Source organism: Mytilus trossulus, chromosome 2 (assembly GCF_036588685.1).
Source record: "Mytilus trossulus isolate FHL-02 chromosome 2, PNRI_Mtr1.1.1.hap1, whole genome shotgun sequence".
In the NCBI taxonomy this organism is placed as follows: Eukaryota; Metazoa; Mollusca; class Bivalvia; order Mytilida; family Mytilidae; genus Mytilus; species Mytilus trossulus.
The window spans coordinates 78,918,954-78,945,692 of NC_086374.1; the positions used below are offsets into that span (position 1 = coordinate 78,918,954).

At 32.0% G+C, this 26,739-nt stretch overlaps 1 protein-coding gene across 3 annotated transcripts in view; it reads left to right on the top strand.

Annotated features, from left to right (window-relative positions):
- The first annotated feature begins 13,243 nt into the window (after positions 1-13,243).
- The window catches only part of LOC134708065 (uncharacterized), a 35,275-nt gene continuing 21,779 nt past the window's right edge, over positions 13,244-26,739 (top strand). For 2 of the 3 annotated variants that reach the window (XM_063568362.1, XM_063568364.1), the window contains exons 1-2: positions 13,245-13,418; positions 20,856-21,370. In XM_063568362.1, coding sequence (XP_063424432.1) covers positions 20,857-21,370 — 514 coding nt within the window. In that variant the 5' untranslated portion in view covers positions 13,245-13,418; position 20,856. Of the gene's footprint in view, positions 13,419-20,855; positions 21,371-26,739 lie in introns of all 3 variants that reach the window. The other variant, XM_063568363.1, reaches the window with a different exon arrangement.

Sequence of the window (26,739 nt, forward strand, 5' to 3'; positions counted from 1 at the left end):
ATGTAATATGCCAGAAAAATTAAAAGGGTCTTAATTCTTTTTTAGTCTACCATTACCATGATTACTGCATGTAGCTGCATAAAAGAATTGGGATTCATTTTGTCTTATCTTAATGATGGCATACAGTTAGCATACTGTGAATGTTGTCATTCAAAGGACACTTCTTTCAATTAAGTTCATCAAAACATTGTGCTAGTACTTGATAACAATTAACTGTTGTGCTATTCTTGTAATGTTGGACTTATCTGCTGCATTTGAAGTTATTGAACAGCTGATTCTGATTGAACATCTTGAATACTCCTACAGAATATCTGATAAAACCCTTCCATTGACAAAATGTTACTGAAGCAACAGAATATAACTTATCTCTATTAAATATTGATAATGATGATAAGCAGCTACATTTTGGTGTACGACAAGGCTCTCTACTAGGATTGTAAATGTACTGTATGTTTTTTTTTTATACACATTGATGAAATTCGCAGAAGTCACAATATGAACTTATATTCCTATGCTGAAGATAATGAGGTGTATCCTGAGTGAACTAAAGTCTAGAGGCCGGTTTGACAGATATAGTTGCATAGATGAGTTCAAATTAAATATGCTTACAGTTATTAAATCAAGAGCAAACTGAACACCTTACTATATGGAAGAAATATACAGTCATATCTTAGTGGCAACATATTCAAAATGAAGATGGTAGACCGATCATTCAACATAAGACATACCAGCATATAATACCTGTATTACTATGTATAGTATGGTATCATTTCCTTGTAATTTGTTGATTGAACAGAAGTGTGAAACTTTTAAGTAGAATGTAAAAACTTGTCTAATCTTGTCTAGCAGGATTTTATTAATCTCTGAATTCATATATAGGTATTTTCATACAGTTGTAATGATTATTCATTGATGAAATTTTACATAGTGTTAAAGTTTCATCCTTTTTATTTTATCTTATGTGCCATATACTAGTATATATTTAAGTTTGTTAATTGATAAGAATAGTTTTTGTTGTGTAAACAGCTTAGAGTATTTTTTGTTAGATAATGCCCTTTATAGATATTGTGTAATAATTTATTTTTTTCATTTAAGGGCATACGATACAGTTACAGGGGATGTAATGACGTTGCTAACGTATAAATGTTATTTTCGCGACGTCAAACTGTGACATATCGGGAAACGATGTATTTTTCGACTGATTTTTATCATTCAAACTGATTTAATTTGAAAACGAGTTCATGGACCCCTATTTTTCAAAACAGCAACTTGATTCATTTTGCAGGGAGATTATTTGACCAAAATTTCATAAAACTGTAAATAGAGGATTTTTTTTAATTTTGATAAACATGCAGCAAAAAATGACGTGTTTTCCTCAATTCATGAACATTTGATAATTATGAGTTATTTCTGAATAAAAAATGCATATTTTTTAGGATACTTATAAAATACAGAAATTACCGATTATTTAACAAAAACAATTTGTTTTTATCTTTTATAACAAAAAAGTTATGTCTTTCCTTAGAAGAAGAAATTACGGCCACAAATCTGAATTTTGAGCTAATATACAAAATTTATACCTCATTTTACTCAAAAAGTAGCACATGAAGGTATATTTTTTTATTACATATTTGATTTAATCAGGTAAAAAATAGCCTATATGCAAATTTTCACGAACTTGTAAATACAGGATCAAAACTGTATCGTATGCCCTTAAAGTAAAGGATGTAGACAAGTCAGAATTAGACATTGTTGTCAGGAGTTCCTACTGCAGGGTTTCCTTTGATACAGGGGATAAAAAATGCCCTATTAAACAATTTATGTCTTTACTCAGAATTCTTCAATAGATCATAAAAAAGGCCATTACTGTAATCTCAGCAGATTTTACATTCATTTTTGACGATTTGAGACCAACATTCAATCCATCTAAAAATCTAATACAATATAATCTGAAAGTGATTCATGTATGAAGGGGTGGGTTTTGATAAATCACAGAATAAAATGATTTATAAGAACAAGATTTTAGGGGTTGGTGCAGTGATTTGATAAGATAGACATAGTTTGATTCCTATGGCACCTTTATCAGAATTGAAACTACAAAGGTATGCTAAAGCCTGAAGAGAAAATTTGTATTTCACAATGTCACCATCAGGAGAAATTATAGATAGGGAGTGAAAGTAGATGTGACAGTCAACTGGATCATGGATCAAGAATGTTAAATAAAATATGTTTTCTATAAATTTGGACGACATTTTACTTTCAATTATGTATCATTTCCTACATTGGAAATAGTACAGATTTGCAGTCCCGTACCAATTCAAAACATTAAGAAGTACGGTTGTCTTAGCGAAGCCAATTGGAAGCATGTACCTCTTAGTGAAGCTAATTGGGAGTGTACCCTCTGTCCTTGCGAAGCCAATTGGAAGCAGTGCATATATATCTCTGTCTGCTAACACTAATTTGAAGTAATGTACCACTGGCAGAGCGGTCCCAATTAGAAGTATGTAACTCTGAGCGAAGCCAATTGGAAGCATGTACCTCTGCGAAATTGATTAAACTCTTTTAAACAAGTTTTATTTAACATTCTTTTTAAAGTTTACTTTTTCATACCTACTTTCATTTTCCATTTATGATTAATCCCCCTGTTGACACTTTGAAGTGCAAATTATCACTTCACCATTTTGTACTAATCTGTAGTTCTTATTCTGATGAAGGTGTCCTAAAAATTAAAACATGCTAACATCATGAAATACTCCAACAATCCCTGACATACTGTTATAAGGATTTACAATTATCATAAATGAATCTTTTATAGACCATTCAAATGAAAAAAGAAACATAATATGCATTTTGCTGATTATTTAATATTTTACTGTGAATTTCACTTAATGTAACTTTAAATGTAAAATACAATACTAGTAAGTACTTTCTTAAATTCTATTGTGAAAGTGTGGGCAGTACCATTGGTTCTTTTGCGGGTTTAAATAAGTGGCAGAGTGGTCTAATTATATTCCAACAGCTGTATCATTAGCTAATGTCAATTTAACACTTTAATAGGATTGTGCGTTCAACTCAAACTTCCTACCGATACATCTGTCTTCTCTCCTTTTATCTACCATAAGGAAGGCAACAGAGCTTATAGTGGCTTTAAACACCAATCAATCAATCATCTTGGGTTTAGGAATTCATAAGACCAAATGTGCAATTATTTCAGTTTGTTAATTAACATTTGTAATAATAAATAATCATAATATCCTTGAAATAAAAGTAATTATAAGGCACCTAATAGAATTTACTAGAAACAAAGTACTTTTAAAATTTGGCACGAAACAGATTTGAACAAAAGCATTAAGTACTTAATATGACACCAGATATATTTTACTATTCATAGGTACTTAATATAACACCATTTTGATTTGAATAGAAACATAAGTACTGTATATGGCACCAAATAGTATGAAATAGTTCATTTATCATAACAAGCATAATGTAAAAAAATCTGTTTCATTGATGCATGAGCTCTGTATCTGTCAACCAACCTTATTGCATGCTTTCACTGTATTTAGTTAATTCATCTGTATGCAAATTACAACATCATAATTTGTGAACAAAAATATCTATTTTCCTTTGTTTTAACACAAAGTATTCATTTTCTATTTTGTCATTGTTAAAGCTTATGATACTTAGTGATAATGTGATAAGTAAGGATAAAAAAGGGGAATAATCCAGTACAGTTAAAGCACAGTTTTTGTTTAAAAAATCAAAGCATGATGAGATTGTAATCAAAATGCATATATATATATTCGTGGCATAACATCTTGACCACAAGTTTATTCGGTTTTCCGTTTAGTATTAAATTTATATTAAGATACATTTTGTTACATCTTGTGATCAAATTTTTTGACAATCGTCAATGGCAGTCAGCAGGGTTTAAGAACATCTGCTGTTCGACCTGTCAGTCAAATGCATTTTGTTTTATAGATACTTTTTCATTCTTTTGGTTTTTTGGAAAATGTTGTTTGTGCTGTATTTAGACCCTTCTACAAAAAAATTTGTTTTACATGCACACGTATAAAAATTGTGGTTTTTATCAAACGCAATCATAGGTTTGAACGTAGTTTTCAATTTAGACTTGTATATATATATATATATATATACAATATGCTATTACAAATAGTTTTCCAGTGTCAAATTTGATGAATTAAACATAGTATTTGTTAGAGATATTCTTTTAGTGCTAGGATTAATTTTATATTTTATATCTTCAGCTTATTTTGATCCTTAACTTATGCTCCCCTCTGCTTCATAGTAACAACTTTACATTTCTCCGGACTACTGCTTGTTTTGTTGGTGTCCATTTAAAAGTGTATGTATATGCCTCACACAAAAATGTGTAAGCTAGACAATAGTTTTCTTGGTTTTTTTTTTATAACAACCAGACTGCATGAACATGTGTGTATTTTTCATAAAAACATTAGGGAGGCAGGTTGTGTCATTTATGCATTTTGAATTATGATGCAAAAGTTTCCCTCATTTCAAGGAACAGCAAGAAAAATTGTTAAGAAGTGTTAAGTTTTTGTTTAACTATTACTTAAAATATGGATTTTTTTTTTAATAATAACAGACTTTTTTTAATACTATCAAAGCATTTAATAGGTTGAGACAGGTTTCCAACTTTTTTCCACAAGGGGTATTGTCGATGATAACGATTTTGCCATTTCTTTCTCTCTCAAATACATTTTCCTATTAATAATTGTTATGATTTTATTTATGCTTATGCTTATGAGTTGTATTTAAAATGTATATTGTTTTAATAATTATTAAAATCCAGTGCCCTACTAGCTGTCTGGGTTATGGCAATATACATTTGTAGTTTGCGAAAAGATATTGCTAATGAGTTGGGTCACGACAGAGTTTAAAGGTAACATTATTCTTGATATGGTGATATAAACACTAATTTTGTGTCTATTTCAGTCGCCCGTTCTTCCTCATAATTTAGTACATGTCACCAAAATTTAATTTCCACGTTGGACACTCAGGTGTCACAATTGGAACAGAATCTTCTAAACATTCCAGGGCACTTGAGATAACCCCTGGTTTTCAGTAAGGTTCATGTTGATCTTTAGATTCCTATGTAGTGTTTTGTAGAATTTTGTTTGTCATACGTTACCCTTCAACTTTTGCCATGTTTAGTTTTACAAAAATTTTCTCCTCTGAAACTACTGGTCCAAACTTAACCAAACTTGGCCACAATCATCATTGGGGTATCTTGTTTAAAAAATGTGTACGGTGACCAAGCCAACCAACCAAAATGGCCGCCATGGCTAAAAATAGAACATAGGGGTAAAATGTAGATTTTTAAAAGCAAATCTGACAAGGGGTAAAATTGTTCATAAGGTCAAGATCTATCTACCCTGAAATTTTCAGATGAATCGGACAACCCGTTGTTAGGTTGCTGCCCCTGAATTGGTAATTTTTAGGAAATTTTGCTGTTTTTGGTTATTATCTTGAATATTATTATAGATGGAGATAAACTGTAAACAGCAATAATGTTCAGTAAAGTAAGATCTACAAATAAGTCACCATGACCAAAATGATCAATTGACCTCTAAGGAGTTGTCCTTTATAGTCAATTTTTAACAATTTTCATAAAATTTGTTAATTTTTACTAACATTTTCCACTGTTACTACTGGGCCAAGTTCATTATAGATAAAGATAATTGTAAGCAGCAAGAATGTTCAGTAAAGTAAGATCTACAAACACATCACCATCACATAAACACAATTTTGTTTTGAATCCATTTGCGTCCTTTGTTTAATGTTCACATAGACCAAGGTGAGTGACACAGTTTTAAAACTTTTAAAACTTTGCCAAATAAAGGGAGATAATTCAGATAAAGTAATTTGTATAATAGAAAGTGATATGAATTTACCTTTTTTGATTTTACCTATTAAAAGAAAACAAGTTTGGTGACCCCATTTTACTTTTCTTATTTGAAAGCATGTTATAAGAGCAATCTTCTCACATTTTATCTTAAGGTTCTGATAGTTCGTTTTCTTTTTATCACAAAAAACTGCATAATCTATACGAAATCTGACAATTTTGCACAACCTGTAGAGTGAAAAAAGTCCGGTGACCCAAACTTTTTAATGTATTTTTAATAAAAACATTAAGAAAAATTCATTTTGACAAGTTATCAAAAAATTCTATCATTTCTAATTAAGGCTTCCTAGCCACCTTAAGGTATAAATTGAGCTATGTGCACATTATACAATGGTGCTAAATAGATAGTTCTATTCAGACATGGGAAAATTGACAATTGAAAAGTTAAAATCATCTTTTTAAAAAGATTTTGGTTTGTTGGCGTCAATCTGTGTCAATATCAAAGTAAAGGTCAAAATTTCAAGCAAACTTCATGGTTTCTGTAGTATCCTTTATCACAAGCTCACTGGGGTATGTGAAATGTAAGTATTGATTGACTGACAATTGGGTTAAAGAGAAACAAGAAATCTTCAATATATCTGATTTTTAAATCAAAGAACTAAGCAAAATGTTTTTTCTCGAGGTGTACATGTCCAACTGGCAGGTGTCATCTGACCTTGTCCTCATTTTCAAGGTTCAGTGTTTACAGTTAAGTTTTTGTATTTTGGTCTGTTTTTCTAATACTGTAAGTAATATGTCTACTATATTTGGTATATGGAATGATTACAAGTTATGCATGTCTAGGTGGTAGGTTTCATCTGACCTTGGCCTCATTTTCATGGTTCAGTGGTCAAAGTTAAGTTTTTTGGGTCAACTATATTTGGTGAATGGAAATAGTTTTATGATGTCAGTGTTGCAGGTTTTATTTTACCTTGACCTCATTTTCACGGTTCATTGCTCAGTGTAACCTTTTTGTGTTTTGGTCTATTTTTCTGTACATGTCTGCCTGACATGGTTCATCTGACCTTGACCTCATTTTCATGGTTCATTGGTCAATGTTAAGTTGAATTGGTTAATATAAAAAAGATGTGTTAATTATGATTGCCAATTAGACAACAGTCCACAAGAGACCAAAATGACACAAAAATTAACAGCTATAGGTCACCGTACAGCCTTCAACAATGAGCAAAGCCCATTCCACATAGTCTAATATCAAACGGCCCCAAAATAACAATGTAAAACAATTCAAACGAGAAAACTAACGGCCTTATTTATATAAAAAAAAAACCTGAACGATAAACAAATATCTAACACATAAACAAGCGAAGTCTATTTCTTAGAAACTATAAGCAATAGGTTAACTATCATAGGCGGATCCTGGTTTCGCGCCCCCATACTTTTTGTGGAAAAAATCTGATGATTATATTAGAAATCACTGAAGCATAAATGGAGCGGCCCCCCCCTTTTTTACGAAAAGTTCTTGATCTGCCACTGACTATTTAGTGTTTTGAATATATTTAAAGTGCACATGTTTTTCTTGTTTCGTATATATGACATTGACCTCATTTTCTTTGATCATATTAAGTTTATGTGATAGTTGTAAAGCTTTATAATTAGGACGAGTCCAGTCCAGCGATTTCTTATATAATCATCCGAATTTTTTCTAAGAATGCACACGCTGAAATCGGTCTTGCCTTCTTTACTAATCATTGATATGTTGGTAGTATGATTAGTAAAGAAGGCGAGACCGATTTCAGCGTGTGTATTCTTGTCTTTAGATCGTTGAAAAGGTTCTGCATTTCAGCTTGCAGTGCGAACTGTAAAAACCGTTATGTTATGTAAATTAACTTATGCATCATTTTATAAGAAACAGTTTCCAAGCAAATAGAAAACTGAAGTCACATGGATGATGCACTCATCCGCGCACTTTTAGGTAAATTTCATCGATGATTGCACATTGTTATTGATAGAGATAAACTGTAAACAGCAATAATGTTCAGCAAAGTAAGATTTACAAATAAGTCAACATGACCGAAATGGTCTGTTGACCACTTTAGGAGTTATTGCCCTTTATAGTCAACTTTTAACCATTTTTCGTAAATATTAGTTATCTCTTACAAAAAACTTCTCCTCTGAAACTACTGGGCCAAATTAATCCAAACTTGGCCACAATCATCTTTGGGGTATTTAGTTTAAAAAAGTGTCCGGTGACCCGGCCATCCAACCAAGATGGCCGCCATGGCTAAAAATAGAACATAGGGGTAAAATGCTGTTTTTTGCTTATAACTCAAAAACCAAAGCATTTAGAGCAAATCTGACATGAGTACAATTGTTTATCAGGTGAAGATCTATCTGCCCTGAAATTTTCAGATGAATCAGACAACCCGTTGTTGGGTTGCTGCCCCTGAATTTGTAATTTTGAGGAAATTGTGCTGTTTTTGGTTATTATCAAGAATATTATTATAGATAGAGATAAACTGTAAACAGCAATAATGTTCAGCAAAACAAGATTTACACATGAGTCAACATCACCGAAATGGTCAGTTGATCCCTTAAGGAGTTATTGCTCTTTATAGTCAATTTTTTACCATTTTTCGTAAATCTTAGTTATCTTTTACAAAAATCTTCTCCTCTGAAACTACTGGGCCAAATTAATCCAAACTTGGCCACAATCATCTTTGGGGTATTTAGTTTAAAAAAGTGTCCGGTGACCCGGCCATCCAACCAAGATGGCCGCCATGGCTTAAAATAGAACATATGGGTAAAATACAGTTTTTGGCTTATAACTCTAAAACCAAAGTATTTAGAGCAAATCTGATAGGGTAAAATTGTTCATCGGGTCAATATCTATCTGCCTTGAAATTTTCAGATGAATGGGACAACCTGTTGTTGGGCTGCTGCCCCTGAATTGGTAATTTTAAGGAAATTTTGCTGTTTTTGGTTATTATCTTGAATATTATTATAGGTAGAGATAAACTGTAAATAGCAATAATGTTCAGCAAAGTAAGATTTACAAATAAGTCACATGACCGAAATGGTCAATTGACCCCCTAAGGAGTTATTGTCCTTTACAGTCAATTTTTAACAATTTTCCACTGAAACTACTGGGCCAAGTTCATTATAGATAGAGATAATTGCAAGCAGCAAGAATGTTCAGTAAATGTCACTTGTTTAATATTCAAAAAGACCAAGGTGAGCGACACAGGCTCTTTAGAGCCTCTAGTTTTACCTTATGACAATTTGTCATCTTTTTCGCCTAGAATGCATAGAACATTATGTGTGATGTTTGAATAAAATAAAAACATGCCAAGAAATTCTAGCTAAAAATTCCGGTGGACCTTCTACGGCACCCATAAGTAGATGCAGATTTAATTTCATTTAACAAATTAATGTATGACCTTTTTGTATGTGTCGCTATAGAACACGGTCATATACCAAATGATCAATATTAAACATGCATGTAATTTGCTCTATGGGATATTTGCAGAATTTCAACAGAGGCAATTTCTTGGCATGTGGATAAATACGGAAATACAAACAGGAGCTCCAGACAAAGAAGTACAACAAGTACCTATGAACCTGTCTATTGAACATAGCCTTGTCCAAATATACGACAAACAAACCAGAGCGGAGGGAAATCTATTTGATAGGCATTTACAAACAACCCGTCCCTTATTAAATCAGCAGGCAATGCACCAGGAATTTCAGACCACGACATCGTCATTACAGAATCGAAAATAAAACCATCATACTGTAAGCAACGCCAAGAAAAACGATACACCCTTGAAAGATCTTGAAAGAGCAAATTGGGATCAGATAACATCTGACATAAACATTATACTTCGTTGTTAATTTCTTCGTCATTTTGATATCTTGAGGAGAGTTGTCTCATTGGCAATCATACCACATCTTCTTTTTTTAATATGATAACAAAGAAACAAATTAGACTATATACCGGATTTGTAATAACTTAAGCAACACAACGGGTGCCAAATGTGGAGCAGGATCTGCTTACCGTTCCGGAGCACCTGCGATCACCCCTAGTTTTTGGTGGGGGTCGCGTTGTCAGTTTGTTTTCGATCTATGACTTTGACTGTCCATTTGATATCTTTCGCCCCTCCTTAATGAATGCAAATAGACAAAATGACATAATAAATGCAGGATTTGAAAAGTATTTTTCTAAAGCATTCTGGAACTATATGAAAGCAAAGAAACAAGTCAAATGGAGGCCTTACAAACGCCAGCAAAGAAAAGGCAGAGACGTTAAAAAACCAATTCAAACCTGTATTTACAAAAGTAGATCCAAATTCACAAATACCACCGCTAACAAAGAGAACAACTTCAAGTATTTCAAAATTGGACAGAACTTCGGAAGGCGTACCCAAATTATTGAAAAATATATATCCTTCTGAAGCAATGGGACCAGACTGAATACCAAACATTGTCATAAAAAAACTGTTCAGAAGAACTCGCACCTAGTATCACTGCCATCTTTCAAAAATCAATTGACACCTGCATCCTCTCCTGAAGATTGGCTGAGTGCAGATAAAGCTCCTGTATTTAAGAAAAGAGAAGTCCACGCAGCAGAAAATTACAGACCAGTCTCACATACATGTGTATCTTGTAAGCTATTGAAACACTGTCTGTAAACACATCTTCAAACATACGGAAAAGGACATTATACTGACAAACTTAATCACGGGTTCAGGTTACTTATGTGCAACGCAGCTCTTAATTAGTCACAACAGAAAATCTTATAAAGAGTTAAACTCTGAGAATGATTAGTTGAAAATCAGGTGCGCTGGAAGCATTGCCTATCATTCATTATTTTCAGTTATTTATCAACAACAAAAAATGCAGACCTTTTTGTCTGTGGTATTCTGAATTTCACAAAGAATTAATAGGAACAAAGTAAAAGTAAAAAAAGATCGTTTAGAGTACACTCTAAGACGATTTCATCTTGCAATATAATTAAACCATTTCACTGTTTTACACAAGTATTCCCCTTCCCAAACTTTAAGACAAATTGCAAGAGTTGTTCATGCTTACTTTCATAAAAAGAATGAAAAGTTAATACAAGCAGGGAGGGACAACTCTTACTTTGTAAGAATTTTCCTCTAATTTGAGCAACGCATTTGTTTGAAACTAATATTATCAAGATGCTTGTCGTTGATTTATTGATTACAACAACAAAAATCGGCATTCCCATTGGAACCATCTGTTCCTTCTTCTAGCCAACTTTTCCATTATTTATATCAGGTGGACAACATAGGAGCTTCATAGGAAGAAAGAAAATCAGTTAGCATTATCCTTTCCAGTGTCTGTATTCAGAGTATATTTCTAGGGCTTGTAATTCCTGATTTCCTAGCTAGAGTGTTGCTGTGTTCTGTTGTATGTCCTTTTCTGATTTGCAATGGAGTGACAGTTTATTCTCTCCTCGTGAGTTGGAATGTACTTTTGGTATCTTTTGTCTCAACAAAACAATGAATGTTGAATCAATTATTTATAAAGGTTAAAATGCAAAACGTTTCACATTACAGTCATAACTTTCTTACATGTTGAAAATTCTAAACAAAAAAGTTTTTGAAACATTGAAACATTTTATTTCACTAAAGGCCTCACATGAGGCATGATAGCACAACAATATAACAAATAAGATATAATGCAGTGATTTAGCTAGCGCTCGTCACTTTCGTATTTTACGAAAAGGTTTTCGAAATGACGAAAATATTTCATATCAATTTCGTCACTTAAATTTGGAAAGTGTAAAAATATTTACACATCAAATTACTTGAATTCTACCTGTCTTTATGTTTCTGATAAGTTTATGACCCTCAGGTAATTAACGTTTACCAAAGGTGTTAAAAGTTGTGATGACAAGTAATCCGCCTATCGCAAATCAGATGGGTCGCTAATCCCTTAATTATCATTATAAAACCTCATAAATGACCATCATAATAATCTATTTAGGTTAAATCAGCCAGTCAGCATTTCATTTTAATCATTTCTCACAGTTCAGTCGTATTTTCGTCATTTGAACAAAATTGATAAACTTCCCGGACATTTCAACTTTATTTTAATTTCAATATTTCCCTTACGATCATAATTTGCAGTTTGCTTGTCGTAGTTTCGTCATTTCAACGTATTTTCGTCATACTTTATATAAAAATTCATCAAGAACTTTCGACAACTTCGATTAAAAAGAATGAACTTTATTCAAAACGTAAATATTTTCACTTGCAAACAGGTGCTTCCTGTTCTATGTATTGCGCATGCGTAAAAGATCGTAGATGAATCCGGTTTTATTCTGAAATTATAATTCAATTGTCACTTCCCGTTTTCATTTCTTTCGTTTAAAAATCGAAAGTAAACATGATCTACAGTCTACAGTCATTAGAATCGTCACATTAAGTACGGATGCAGATCCTTCTATCCAATATTAAAGAAATTGATTCCAAATAGATATTAAAACGTATTTTCAAGGATATACATGATTGTAAAGTGAAAAAGTCGTTACAAGTTCATTTGTGCAGTGGTTAAAAAATAGAGGCACCCAACTTTTGTTGATAAGGGGTGTGCCCTGAAAATAACTGAAGTGATGTTTTGACCATATTACCAGATCCCTGTTCTTATCTTCATATCTTAGCATCACATCAGTCAATTCATTCAATATTGTCAATAACTGCCTACATTAGCAATCCTAAAGTCTTCAAAGATCCTAGACTAGTCCTTGAAGGACTTGGACATATATGTATAGCTAGTTTGATAAAAATCCTAGATCCCTTGCTTTATAAAAAATTAAGGCTGATTTTTATCACGCGCAAAAGTGACTAAAGCCCTCAAAATCCTAGCTAAAACCCTGATAATGCATGAACAAACATATTTACAAATGCATGAATAAATTGGAAGGTAAATATCATTTGTAAATTGACATTACAATTTTCCAGAATTTTGCTAAGCCAACAAGAACAAATTTATCTTTGCTGTTCATCAAAGTATCTTGGAAGAGGCTTTGCAATTCCCTGTGTATTATCTACCCTTTTAGCCACATCGAACCTTGATTATTTTCAAAATAAATGTGGTACAAATGAAGTTTTTCTAAAAGTAAACCTTGTAAAAATGAAAGTCATCCTTATTAAAGACAATTATCAGATTTTAGGATGATTCGAATATATATGTATCAACAAATTAATCATCATTAATGTGTTATAAGAAGTATCTTTGTTACAACACGCACATTAATATCACTGACCGTATTTATGATATAATAGCCAAAATGTTATTATATTGAAAAACATGTACAGCATTAAACCTTTTAAATTGTAGTTTTTGAGTATTTAAATTTAAATGTTTTTAACGTGTGCAGTTACCCATAACTGTCATATTATCATTACATGGTTATGTAGATGCAGGAAGTTTTATCTGGTAAAAAATATGTTATTGCGTACCACATATATCAATTAAAGTAACTAAGGAGAATAAACCGAAATAAAATGTGAGTATTATTATTCAATTCTTTATTTTGTAGAAATGAAGGTGTATGGATTTAATGACTAGAGAATCTTGGGTACTTGTACGGTCTAATTGCTATTTTTTTGTAAATTCCATAACTTTTGACTTTAGGTTATTGTTCTCGAAATTTTTATTTAAATTTAAAATCCAGATCACAGGGGCGAGACGAGTAAATACCACTTATTATTCTGTCCGTGTTAATTTCATCATTAGTCTATAAGTAGAACAGACAAATTCTTAGGACTGTTGTACTCCAGAATCAGAAGCCAATTTGGTATATATCATAAATGATATAGATCTAGTAGTTTATGATTTCTGTTGAAAATAGGTGAACAAATATACAAGTCCTTGCACTTTTAAAGTTGAATTACTTACCTTTTTAACGATATTTTATTTTCCATGTTTAAAAAAATATATGCAGTAAACAATTTTCAAATCATTTTTTTATCCGTGGTAGTAATGCATATGTATGCCCCATTTATGGACATTATGTTTTCTGGTCTGTGCGTTCCTTCGTCCGTCCGTTGTACCGTCTGTTCGTTCTTCCGCCTGTTCGTCCGTCCGTCCCGCTTCAGGTTAAAGTTTTTGGTCGATATAGTTTTAAGGCATTTAAGCTGCATTATGCGAGCACCCTGGCTTTGTGTGCTACCCAATAAATGATGAAATACATGCCATTGTTATCATCTAGCTGGCTACTATATTATTTATAACGTATTGGACAGTTTTTTCATACTTTTCATTCTGGATTACAAAAAATATGACCAGAAAAACCTTAAATGATCGTTGATTTTCCCAAAAGTTTTGAAGTTGCACATAGGAAGTAGAGCACATTAGGAATCGTTATATAGTTTATTATCCCCGGAGCTTTTGGCTAAGATGTCAAAGAACAAATGTATGAAATATTTAATCGCCGAAAATCGGTAAAGACAAGAAGTTCAGATTTCCCAAATTGCAAAGGTCGTAGGAATATTGTTTGTCGTCAATACGTAGTCACATATATACGTCATGATAAGTAGTCTATTAATACAAGTTCAACTGATAACGCGTCGCTGTTGGCGGCAATTTTGAATTAGAAGATGAAATTTTTGTATCTTTTCAATTTGGACACAGGGGTTCAAATTACCGGTGGTCCGAGGTCTGCGACCTTCCACTTTTGCAGTAGGACTTTCTACTTGGTTACTTGCTTCGCCCGACATGTCCGACAGAAAATAAAAAGATAACTTTGCAAACATTTTTACCAAAGTTTCCTAATAAATGATCTCATACTTATTTTCATCATTTACTATTCATGACAGCGATGTTCAATTTGTTCAACCGCTAGTTTTATACAGAAAATCGCTGATAAATAATGTGTAAATCCGAGTACATTCGTATCTCACTATGTCAAAAACAACATTGAAAACCAAATGGCTGCCGCGAGATTACAACATCGGATTCGATTCCGGAAGCGGATAAGGGTAATCCCGGGTTTTGGCTAAAACAATCCAGACAGGTGACAAAATACATCTATGCATGGTAAATAAATATAAACACTAGAATTGAAAACCAAAAGATATGTAAAAGAAAGAAAAAGCAGAAAATATTTTGTACACCATTTTAATGTCAAAATCCAATACAATGAGACAGCTGGGATACAGTTTATCTAACAATATAAATGTTCCTAGTAACAGTATATATTTTTTTTTATCAGTAATAAATGTTGGTAATGCATGTTAAATGCTTTTCAACATGTTACTGCAATTTCAAGGGGTATTTTTTTCTTTTCAATTTTGATAGGTCAGTTAAAATAACTGGAAGTTTCTTATATAAAAAAAAAGATGTGGTATGATTGCCAATGAGACAAGAGACCAAAATGACCAAAACTTGGTAACGGCCAAGATCCCCACCCCTAAACCATATATATGCATTTATGGGACAATATAACAAATCATATGAAATACAGGTGGAGTTCGTGGGGCCACACTACCCCTTTCTGTTTGAGAATTTATAACGGTCGAGATCAACAATCTTAAACAATATATATTTATGTATGGGACATTATTACAAATCAAATGAATTATAAGGGGGTCCCTATGGTCACTGTACACCCTCCTATTTGAGAACTTGGAAAAATTCGAGATCATCACCCCTTAACCATATACACTCATGTATAAGACTATATAACAAATCAAATGAAATATAGGGGAAGTCCCTGTGGTCACCCTACCCCTCATGTTTAAGAAATTTGAAACAGTTGGGATCCCCAACTCTAAATTAAATGAAATATAGGGGGAGTCCCTGCAGTCACCTGATTGAGAAATTGGAAACAGTCGAGATCCCCACCTTTAAATTAAACCATATATATATTCCTGTATGAGAACTAATCAAATGAAATATAGGGAGAGTCCTTAGGGTCACCCTTCCCACTCCTGTTTGAAAACTTAGAAACATATTAGATCCCCACCCCTCAACCATATATATTCATGTATTGGACAATATAACAAATGAAATGAAATATAGGGGAAGTCACTGGGTCCCTCATCCCTCCTGTTTGAAAACTTGATAACGGTTGAGATCCCCACCCATAAACCATATATATTCATGTATGGGACAATATAAAAAATCAAATGAAAAATAGGGGTAGTCCCTAGGGTCACCCCACACCCTCTTGTGTGTGTTTTGAGAACTTGTAAAAGATTGAGATACCAACGCCTAAACCATATTCATTCCAGTTTGTCATTTCAAAAAAGATTGAATGACATACAAGGTCAATCTCATAGGCGACACATATGCAAATTTGTACCACTGCTGACTCATGAAAGACTCATGACCGTTGCTATTTACAACCTTGATAAAATATGAATTATTTGCCTTAATGATTGATTCATAAAAAGACCATAATTGTACAATTATATATGAATGTTTAATGTTTGTTCTTTTAAATCTTTAAAACAAAAGTTGAAGCAACATTGCCAGTTTTCATAATTTTCATAATAATTTTCATAAATCATAGTTTTTGGTTAACTGCCTACAGTGCTTACAGCGCTTTGATTGATGAAGTTGAAGAACAATCAACTTGAAACTTAGTATACATGTTTCTTATGGTATGATCTTTCTAAGTTTAATGCCAACCCATTTTCAGGGTCCACTGAACATAGAAAATGATACTGATAGTGCGGATGGGGTACCCGTGTACTGAGGACACATTCTTGTTTGATTATCTTTTAATTTCGGTCAATGTATTTAAAAAAATTCTCATCTTGGATAAGGATTAACATCCTAATCTCTTGATGTGAAATTACAAATATACTGTTTTCAACGTTGAGTCCTTTTTATTTAATCGTTATATCTGTCATTCTGAGAAAAAAAGATATTAGCTCAAAACAAAAATAGTTTTTGACATAAAATGTCACTCTGAGAAAAAGGATTCGTAGTTACAAATTTTAAGATTTTCATGTAGTATTTTGTCGACTGTTGTTTGTCATTTCGTCAATTCAATGCCCCACCTACGATAGTAGAGGGGTATTATGTTTTCTGGTCTGTGCATCGTATCGTTCGTCCGTCTGTCTGTTCGTTTTTTCGTCTGTCCCGCTTCAGTTTAAAGTTTTTGGTCGAGGTAGTTTTTGAAGAAGTTGAAGTCCAATCAACCAGAAACATAGTATACATGTTCCTTATGATTTGATCTTTCTAATTTCAATGCCAATATATAGTTCTAACCCCAATTTCACGGTCCACTGAACTTAGAAAATGATAGTGGAGCATTCGTGTACTGGGAACACATTCTTGTTTGACATGAGTTTGTCATTCTCTTTCGATTATGTGTTTTAATGTGTACCCTTGGTATGTTTTCCCAAATTTGATCATATATAATTTGAGAACATACATTATTTTACCAGATAGAAAACATATAGTTTTATTTTCATAAACCAAGATGGATATAACTAGGAATATAAAACAAACAATTCTGATTGTCTGATTTATTTATTTATTGCAAATAAAATTCAAAGGGGTAAACATTACAATGAATCACTATACAAACATAATTAAAAGAAACCAGATAGATAGCAGACATACTTTTTAACCTGCAATGGAACTTAAGCTTGAGTACTATTCCCCACCTTAACTTTAAGCTTTATAATTATTTATGATCTATATTTTTTTAAACTAAGCTAATCCTTATTATACATGACGAATGGTTAGTTTAAATCAAGGCATTTTTCAATAAACTATATCAAATTCTTTAAAAGGTTACAAACAAAAGTATCGTATGGAGCTCACACCTTCCTCGTCTATTTACAGGTGATTGGGTTTTTTATATTTAATAAATAGATTAGAGTTCCTTGTATGTTTATTCTTAGTTAATTAGTAAAAACTAAATCATAGAATCAACAATCAGAATAATGATTCAGTTTTACGAATTTTGTTTTTTTAAAAATTGTCTGTTACAAAATTCAGAAATATGTCTCCCTCATGCAAAACTCTGATTCCTTGTTCCATTCCTTTTGCCATCACTTGGCGTCCGTCGTCATCGTCGTCGTCGTCCGTCCGTCCGTCGTCGTCGTCGTCGTAAACTATTTCAAAGATCTTCTTCTCTGAAACTACTGAACCAATTACAACCAAACTTTAGCTGAATGATCCTTAGGGTATCTAGAATAAAGATTGTGTTTTATTTTCCATTTTGTGAAAAAAACATGGCCGCCATGGCTAAAAATAGAACATGGGGGTAAAATCAGTTTTTGGCTTAAATCTCAAAAACAAAAGAATTTAGATCAAATAAGAGTTAAAGAATTTATTAAGGCCTACCTGTCCTTAAATTTTCAGCAGAATTGGGTAACTGGGTTTTCAGGTATAATGCCCCTGATTTGATGATTTTAAAGAAATTTTGCAGTTTTTGGTTATTATCTTGATTATTATTATAGATACAGATAAACTGTTAATAGCAAACATGTTAAGCAAAGTAAGATCTACAAATAAGTCAATTTGACCAAAATTGTCAATTGACCCCTTAAGGAGTTGTTGCCATTTAAAGACTTTTTTCACAATTTGTTCATCATGTTGACTTACTTTCAAAAATCTTCTCCTTTGAAACTGCTGTATCAATTTCAACCAAACTTAGGCTAAATGAGTTTCAGAGTATCTAGTATAAATTTTATATTGTATTTCTTTGTATGTCAAGAAACATAGCTCCTATGGCTAAAATGGAACATAGGAGAAAATGATTTTTTTTTTGCTTTTGAAGAAAATAGGACGATTCAAAGAACATTTAAATAAATTGAAAAGCCAAAAAAAATCATTGATGAGAGATTTAACAAAAAAAATTAAGGTGAGCGATTCAGGCTCTTGAGAGCCTCTTGTTTGATATACTCTTTTGGTCGTTTGCTAAACTTGTTACAGTAAATGGGCTATGTCACAGGTTTCAGTAAAATTTGGCATACAACTCTGACTCAAAGAACTTCAACTGAAAATCGAAAAAATATTGCATTTATCTCAATCATCATTTGAAATATTACTGATTGAATTCTCACAAAATGGGTGAACATTTGTATAGAAAGCACATAAAAGTCGGCCACCCTATGATTATTTATATATCATTAAAATAGAAATTTATGTGTCAACAATATATAGTTTTTTAAGAAAAATCTATGGAGTAGAATTAGAGATTTTGCGATTTTAAGACAAATTTTAGAAGGGTTTTCGCAGATTTTATGTGCTTTCAATACAAATTTTCACCCATATTAAAAGAAACCAATCTGCAATTTTTCAGATAAAAAAAGAGATAAATGTATAATTTTTTCGATTTTCAGTTGTAGTTCAGCGAGCCAAGGTTGTATACAAATTTTTAGCAAAATCTGCGACATAGCCCATTTACAGTTACAGGGAAGGTAACGACGTTGCTAACGTAATTTGTTATTTTCGCGACGTCAAACGGTGACATATCGGGAAAAGATGCATTTTTCGACTGATTTTTATCATTCAAACTGATTTAATTTGAAAACGAGTTCATGGACCCCTATTTTTCAAAACGGCATTTTGTTTCATTTTGCCGGGAGATTATGTGACCCAAATTTTATAAAACTGTAAATAAAGGATTTTTTTTTATTTTGATAAACATGCAGTAAAAAATGACGTTTTTTCCTCAATTCATGAACATTTGATATATATGAGTTATTTCTGAATAAAAAAATGCATATTTTTTTAATATGTTTATAAAATACAGAAATTACCGATTATTTAACAAAAAACAATTTGTGTTTATCTTTTATAACAAAAAAGTTATGTCTTTCTTTCGAAAAAGAAATTACGGCCACAAATCTGAATTTCGAGCAAATATACAAAATTTCGACCTCATTTTACTCAAAAAGTAGCACATGAAGGTATATTTTTACAAATTTGATTTAATCAGGTAAAAAATAGCCTACATGCAAAGTTTCATGAACTTGTAAATACAGGATCAAAACTGTATCGTATGCACTTAACGTCATTATATGCTCGACAATTTTTATAAGCTTTTGTATTCTAAGTTTTTGATAGTCTGTTTCTATGTATGTTGGTATTTGTTTTTGTAGCAGCTCAGTGTTTCTGTTGTTCCGTTGTTTTCCTCTTATAATTGATATGTTACCCTTGGTTTTGGTTTGTGACCTGGATTATTCGATGAATCGAATAATGAACAGCGGTATACTAGTGTTGTCTTTATTTGTTTGTACTGTATAACTGTCTAGTTATGTCATTTTAGCGGTATATTAAATATTGTCATCAAGTGCAAGGTTTGGCTAGCCACAAATTAAGACCAGGTTGAATCCACCATTTTTTTTTCTTCTAAAAATGACCTGTACCAAGTCAGTAATATGACAGTTGTTATCTAATATTTCGTTTCTCTGTCTGTTGCATTGTTGTTTTTTTGTTATTGCACGTCAGTGTTTCTGTTGTTTCGTTGTCTTCCTCTTATAGTTGATTTGTTTCCCTCGGTTTTTGTTTGTAACACGGATGTGTTTTCTCTCAATCGATTTATGACTTTATGACTTATGTACTACTGTTGCCTTTATTAAAGGAAAAAAATACATGCCAATAAAATAAAATATGGAACATTTCGATAACTACAGGTATACCTATCAATAAAACAATGGAGCGTATAAAAGGGTCGAAATGCGTAAACATTACTTTACATTTGATATGTTATTTTCTTCATTAGTAAGCATCGTTGAAGTAAAAAACAAAAAAATATGTACAAATATATTTGTGTGTAAAGATATAGATTTTATCCCTTGTCATTGCTTTTATGAAAGGGGTTATTTATCCTTTCAATCGGATGAAAAAAATCCGTCTCAAACTTCAATATTTAAATATTTTTGTGAGACAATAATTCCAATTATTTAAAATCATAACAATAAAAGGGATAAATTATATCATAAAGTCATACTTGTTTATTACATTCAATATTCAGAATGGCGGCAAAACGATCAAGTAGTATCGACAGTGGTCTGTTGTCCTCCGAAGTCCAAGCCAATAAAGAGGAAACACTGCTGAAACCAGTTTTCTCAACTCCAGGTCGTAAAACAGACAAATCTAAACGTGATGAACAACCTTTATCTTATTCTAAACCAATGACACCAAAAGAACGCACTAAGAATGCTGAATATTATACCAACAGAAGAAGTTTCCATGCAGTACCTGAAACAACACCCCCGTCTTCAAAAGCAGACTCTGATTCAGATCTTGGTATCGTACCTGATGTTACTAGGCTACTTTTAGGCAATAGACAGCGTAGATCTAATAGACATCAAACATCGCCAACATATTCAATACACATTAACACATTGTATGTGTATCAGAAACCAACATTGCCGGTCGAGAATCCACTGTATGGTCAAGTTCCCGTTGGGAAACGCGATGACGAACCTCCTGCACCTTGTGTGAAACCAGCTGGATACCAGTATGTATGGCCTACCACAAATACAGGTAACTTATCATGTCTATTTTGGTCTGTTTTCATGCCTTTTCATAGTGATTTTATAATTTCTTATTGGTTTAATGACCAAAGAGTGTATATACACTAGACACCAATTCAACAGACAAATTCTCTTCAAAACAAACCTAAGGTTTGTGAATCATTAATCCGTATTATAAAGTCACACAAAAGTCATTCACGATACAATTTCCCAAAGTACGTTGATGGTTTATTACGCATTTATACATGCAAGTAGTTTTCGTCAACTGTATATGTCTATTGATCTTTTTGAAAATACATAAAAGTAGATTGAGCAACTGTATGTCTATCAATCTTTTTGAAAATACAGACTAGTAGTTTCTTCAACTCGTTATGTCTATTGATCTACAATGTATTTGAAAATACATACTAGTAGTTTTCATTAAGTTTATATCTCCATTGAACTATTTGAAAAGTCAACAAATTGTACCGCTGGTTTTCACCACTGTGAAAGTCCATTGGTGTATTTGAATTCAATAAATTTTAGTAATCTTAATTCTTATCAAATAGTCCGTTTCTATGTATTTTCTCGTTTGTTTCTGTGCAGTTCATTGTTTCTGTTGTTCCGTTATTTCCTCGCATGGTTGATGCGTTTCTCCCGGTTTGGTTTCTAACCCGGATTTGTTTTGCTTTATCGATTTATGACTATTGAACATAGGTATACTACTGTTGCCTTTATTTGGTGCTGGTATCACCATGATTGAAATTTACTGTTTGCAATTGAAAGCGACAACAATCCGACCATTGAACAAATATATATTTGCCTGTAATATATATATATATATATATGACACAGTAACCAATAGTTAGTGATTAATCAAACAAAAGCAAACTTATTGATTTCGACTTAAAGACCAACGACCGAGTTTTATTTTCTTGATTTCCATCTCTGATATCGTAAATTTATTATCATATTAACCTGTTATGACCATAGGTCAGTAGTATTTTAATTCGTAAAGACTGGCTTGCTCATTTGTATTCTTTTTATTATACGTATGATAAAAAAAATCAATACCTTTCTCAACTGAAAGGAGAAAGAATACACCAGTGAAACTTTACGATGCGTCTATATAGAAAAACGATTAGAGAACTGTAAAACTGATTGAATAAAAATTAAAATCACAAAAATACTGAACTCCGATGAATATTCAAAAAGGAAAGTCCGTTATCAAATGGCAAAACCGAAATCTCAAACACATCAAACGAATAGATTTAACAACTGTCATATACCTGATTTGGTACAAGCATAATCTATGTAGAGATGTTGGATGCAAACTGGGTTTAAAGCTAGCTAAAACTCTCACTCTCACAGTCGTATCAAATTTCATTATATTGACAGATTTTTTATAATAGTACAAGCATTTTAGCAATAATTAAAGATAAGGATACACAATTTGTCAAAGTACAATAACAATGACGGGATGTCCCAAATTTGAAGTAAATCATCAATTAAGTTATAAAAAAAAAACTTTCAGGTTAACGATAACGTTTTCCCTCAATCCTTTATGAAGTAAAAACAATTATTTAAGTGTTCCATTCTGAACTCATAGTTTTTTTTCGATAGTATACTGTCTAGTGTGGTCAAATTTTCTATGTAAATCTTCATTTCACCGAAATGAACTATTAACAACTTTTCATCGTATGACATTAATACTAATATAATCTAAATTAAATAATTGTTTGTCTCATCATTTATCTGAACTCATCAAAATAGTTTTAAATGGATTTGTATGTCATTAAAATCCTACTTGAAAATACTGTTCTATTTAACTCTATTACATAGAAATAATCGGCGTTCCTTTATTAGGAAAATTTATTTTCTGATGGTATATATTTGACCTCATTTTCGTCGTAACATTTTACCTTTTTGAAATACTTTGTATAGGTGTTTTTTTACTAAGATTGTAAGGCCGATTAACGTGATTTATTTTTATTCAATGATTGGCTATGTTTACGTGACAGAAAACATTTCGTTTCGTCCTTTTTCTAACATAAAGTTCATCAGAAGATACCAAGACTTTGTTAATGAATATTCCGTATCAACTTCACAGATAATACACGATGGTCTTGAAGTATAAATTATAGGTACTGATGTTGTTTATCATCCGAATAACGTATTACTAGTATAGTAATCTTTTATTTGTCTTTGTATTCTTTTACTGCATTAATTTCCTTTACTGTAAAAGTTTTTTTTTAAATGATTGTATTTCTAGTCTTTCGTTTTTGTCTATATGCCATTATGCTTATCTTTGTTGACATATTGGCCTGTTTGTATAGTGATTAAGATTAAGATTAACACAATGTTTACTGCAATACTCCTATTTTTGACATTTTAACTTATTATGTCTGTTCACACATTGTTGTCAATATGATGGAATTGTAAGCGACTGTCACAAAAGTGATAGGTTTAGCTAACTGTAAAACTAGAATTAGTATACAATTGTCTAAAGACGAAAATACCTGCACCAAGTCAGGAATAGTATTATCCATTCGTTTGATGTGTTTGAGCTTTTGATTTTGCAATTTGCTTAGGAACTTTTCGTTTATAACTTCCCCGGTTTTCGGTATTTTTTGTTAGTATTTAACTTTTTATCTACATCACATATTTTGCAATTATGCTTCAATTATGTTTTCCATCTGAGTATAAAATGTACTCATAAATGTAAACGTCGTATTCTTCATTTCCTCATGACACTTGACATTTCTTATAGTATAACGCAGATATGAAATAGACTTTTCATGAGTACCATTTATGTTATTTTTCAAATAATATAATAATAAATACAATATTTATAGAGCGCATTATATAATAACAAAAATTATTGTATAGCAATATAATATTTCCCACAGAAAGTAACCAAAAGTTAGCGAGCAATAAATTCTAATATTGCACTAGTGCAATAAATCGCCAAAATTCATGACGTCATCAACGACAAAATCTTAGTTTGAACCAAATTTTACTTTCAAATATTATATTGCTATACAATAAAAGGGTTATTGCATGAATATTGGGGAATATTGTCCCTCGTAGAACATATATTGCACTCGCAAGCTCGTGCAATATAAAATTCTACTCGGGACAATATTCCCCAATATTAATGCAATAACCCTATATTACTCTAAGCGCTTCACATTAAAAAATATATAAAATACAAAAATACATAAATCATAGATTACAAAGCACTATCTTAAAAGAATCGGACTACTAACACAAAGGTTCCTGGTTCGATTCCCGTTTGGGATGAAAATTTCAGGAACTCAATTTTCGGCTCTTCCATGACACCATTTGCGAGTATGGTCTTGAGGAAACGATGATAGTCCGTCGGACAGGGACGATAAATGGCTGACCCGTGTTAAGAGAGAGCCATATCTCTTGCACGTTAAAGACACCCTTGTAGATTTCGAAAAAGAGTAGGCTAATGCCGCTACAAGGCAGCACTCGCACCCGCAAAGTGGAGAGGGATTAATATAAGTTGCAAAACTTGTTTCCCAATCCACTATAAATAAATATGTTTAAACTTAAAAGAATTAAACAAGCAAATAAAAATTTATAAGATACTTATAAAAGAAATGAAAAATGCATGTACTCTAAAATATATAAAACTGTCTAAAACTAATGCAGTCAATTAAAAGTATATAAAAACTACAAGAAATCCTTAAAAGCAGTCCGAAATAAATGAGTCTTGAGTTGCTTTTTAAAAACATCTAAGGAATTTACACTCCGTAAAGACGATGGCAAATTGTTCCAGAGTGTAGGCGCAGCCTTGTCAAAACGCCTCTCACCGTAGCTTTTCGTTCGAACGTCGAAATGATATTTCATAGTGTGTCTTTCTATATTGTGATGTCAGGAACCTGATGTGTAGTGGTTGTCGATTCTTGATGTGGTTCATAAATGTTTATTGTTTCTCGTTTTTCATATAGATTTGAATGGTTTCACACTAGTCATTTTTGTCTCAATGGCACTCATACCACATCTTCTTTTTAAATATGAGAAAAAAAACACTCACTTAAATTAAATGTCCCATTGGTATCTTTCACCTCTCTTTTGAAGGATTTTTCTAAACACGACATTTCTGTCTCCCATTGTAAGTGTAAGATTGTGTATCACTTTTTATACGCCCGTGAAAATTTTGACTAGATGTATTATTGTATACAAATGTTCGGCGTCCGTCTGTTCGTCTGTCTGTCTGACCGTCCGTCCAGTGTCCACATGTCGCACCGTAACTTGAAAACCGCTTATATCCAAATCTCATGAAACTTAACATAGTTGTCTCCTATGATGGTCAAACGATCTGTATATATTTTGGTGAAAATAGGATTTAATTTTTTTGAGTTACGGGACTTTATAGCTAAAACAGGGGTGTGTTTTTTTTAATCACTGTAGCTCAAAAATGATTTATGATTATAGCAAAACTTCACACACTTCTTAGTTATATTAATCCAAAGATCTGTATACTTTTTGGTGATGATTCAAAAATTTATTTTTATAGAAATTAGTTTTTAGTCGCGCTGTATCTCAAAAACGATTTATAATTATTGCTTAAATCTTAACAATCTTCTTAGTCATATTCATCTAAAGATCTGTATACTGTTTGGTGATGACTTAAATTTTTATTTTAGAGTCATTGATTTTAAAAAAAAAAAAGGTTTTTTTTACATGTCGCATCGCATCGCAAAAACCATTAATGATTATTGCACTTCTTATTTATATAAATCTAAAGATCTGTATATTTTTTGGTGATGATTCAAAATTTTATTCTAGAGTTGTGAAGTTTTTTGTAAAAAAAAGATTTTTTTCACATGTTGCGCTGTATCTCAGAAATTTTTTATGATTATTGCATAAAACTTCACACACAAGACGAAGGGCGTAGCCAGCAGATATACAGATTTTATTGACAGATTTGGTCCGCAAAAAATATTTAATGAAAAGGAAACACAAATAACTAGTTTTCCTTTTTAAATCCCTGTTTGAAGTCAAACAGAATCAAGAAAATGATTATTTAACTCCAGCTAATGTCGGGAAGGGTGAGGGTTTGGTACCAATAAAATTTTTCAAATAGCGGCAGTTATTTGCACCTGTTCCAAGTCAGGAATCTGATGTAAGTAGTTGTTGTTTGTTGATGTGGTTTATAAGTGTTTTTCGTTTTTATATAGATAAGACTGTTTCTCCCTTTTGAATGGTTTTACGCTATTTATGTTTTTGAGCCCTTTATAACTTTCTGTTCGGTGTGAGCCAATGCTCTGTGATAAAGACCGTACTTTGACTTATAATGGTTTACTCTTATACATTATGACTTGAATCGAGAGTTGTCTCATTAGCATCCATACCACATCTTCTTAT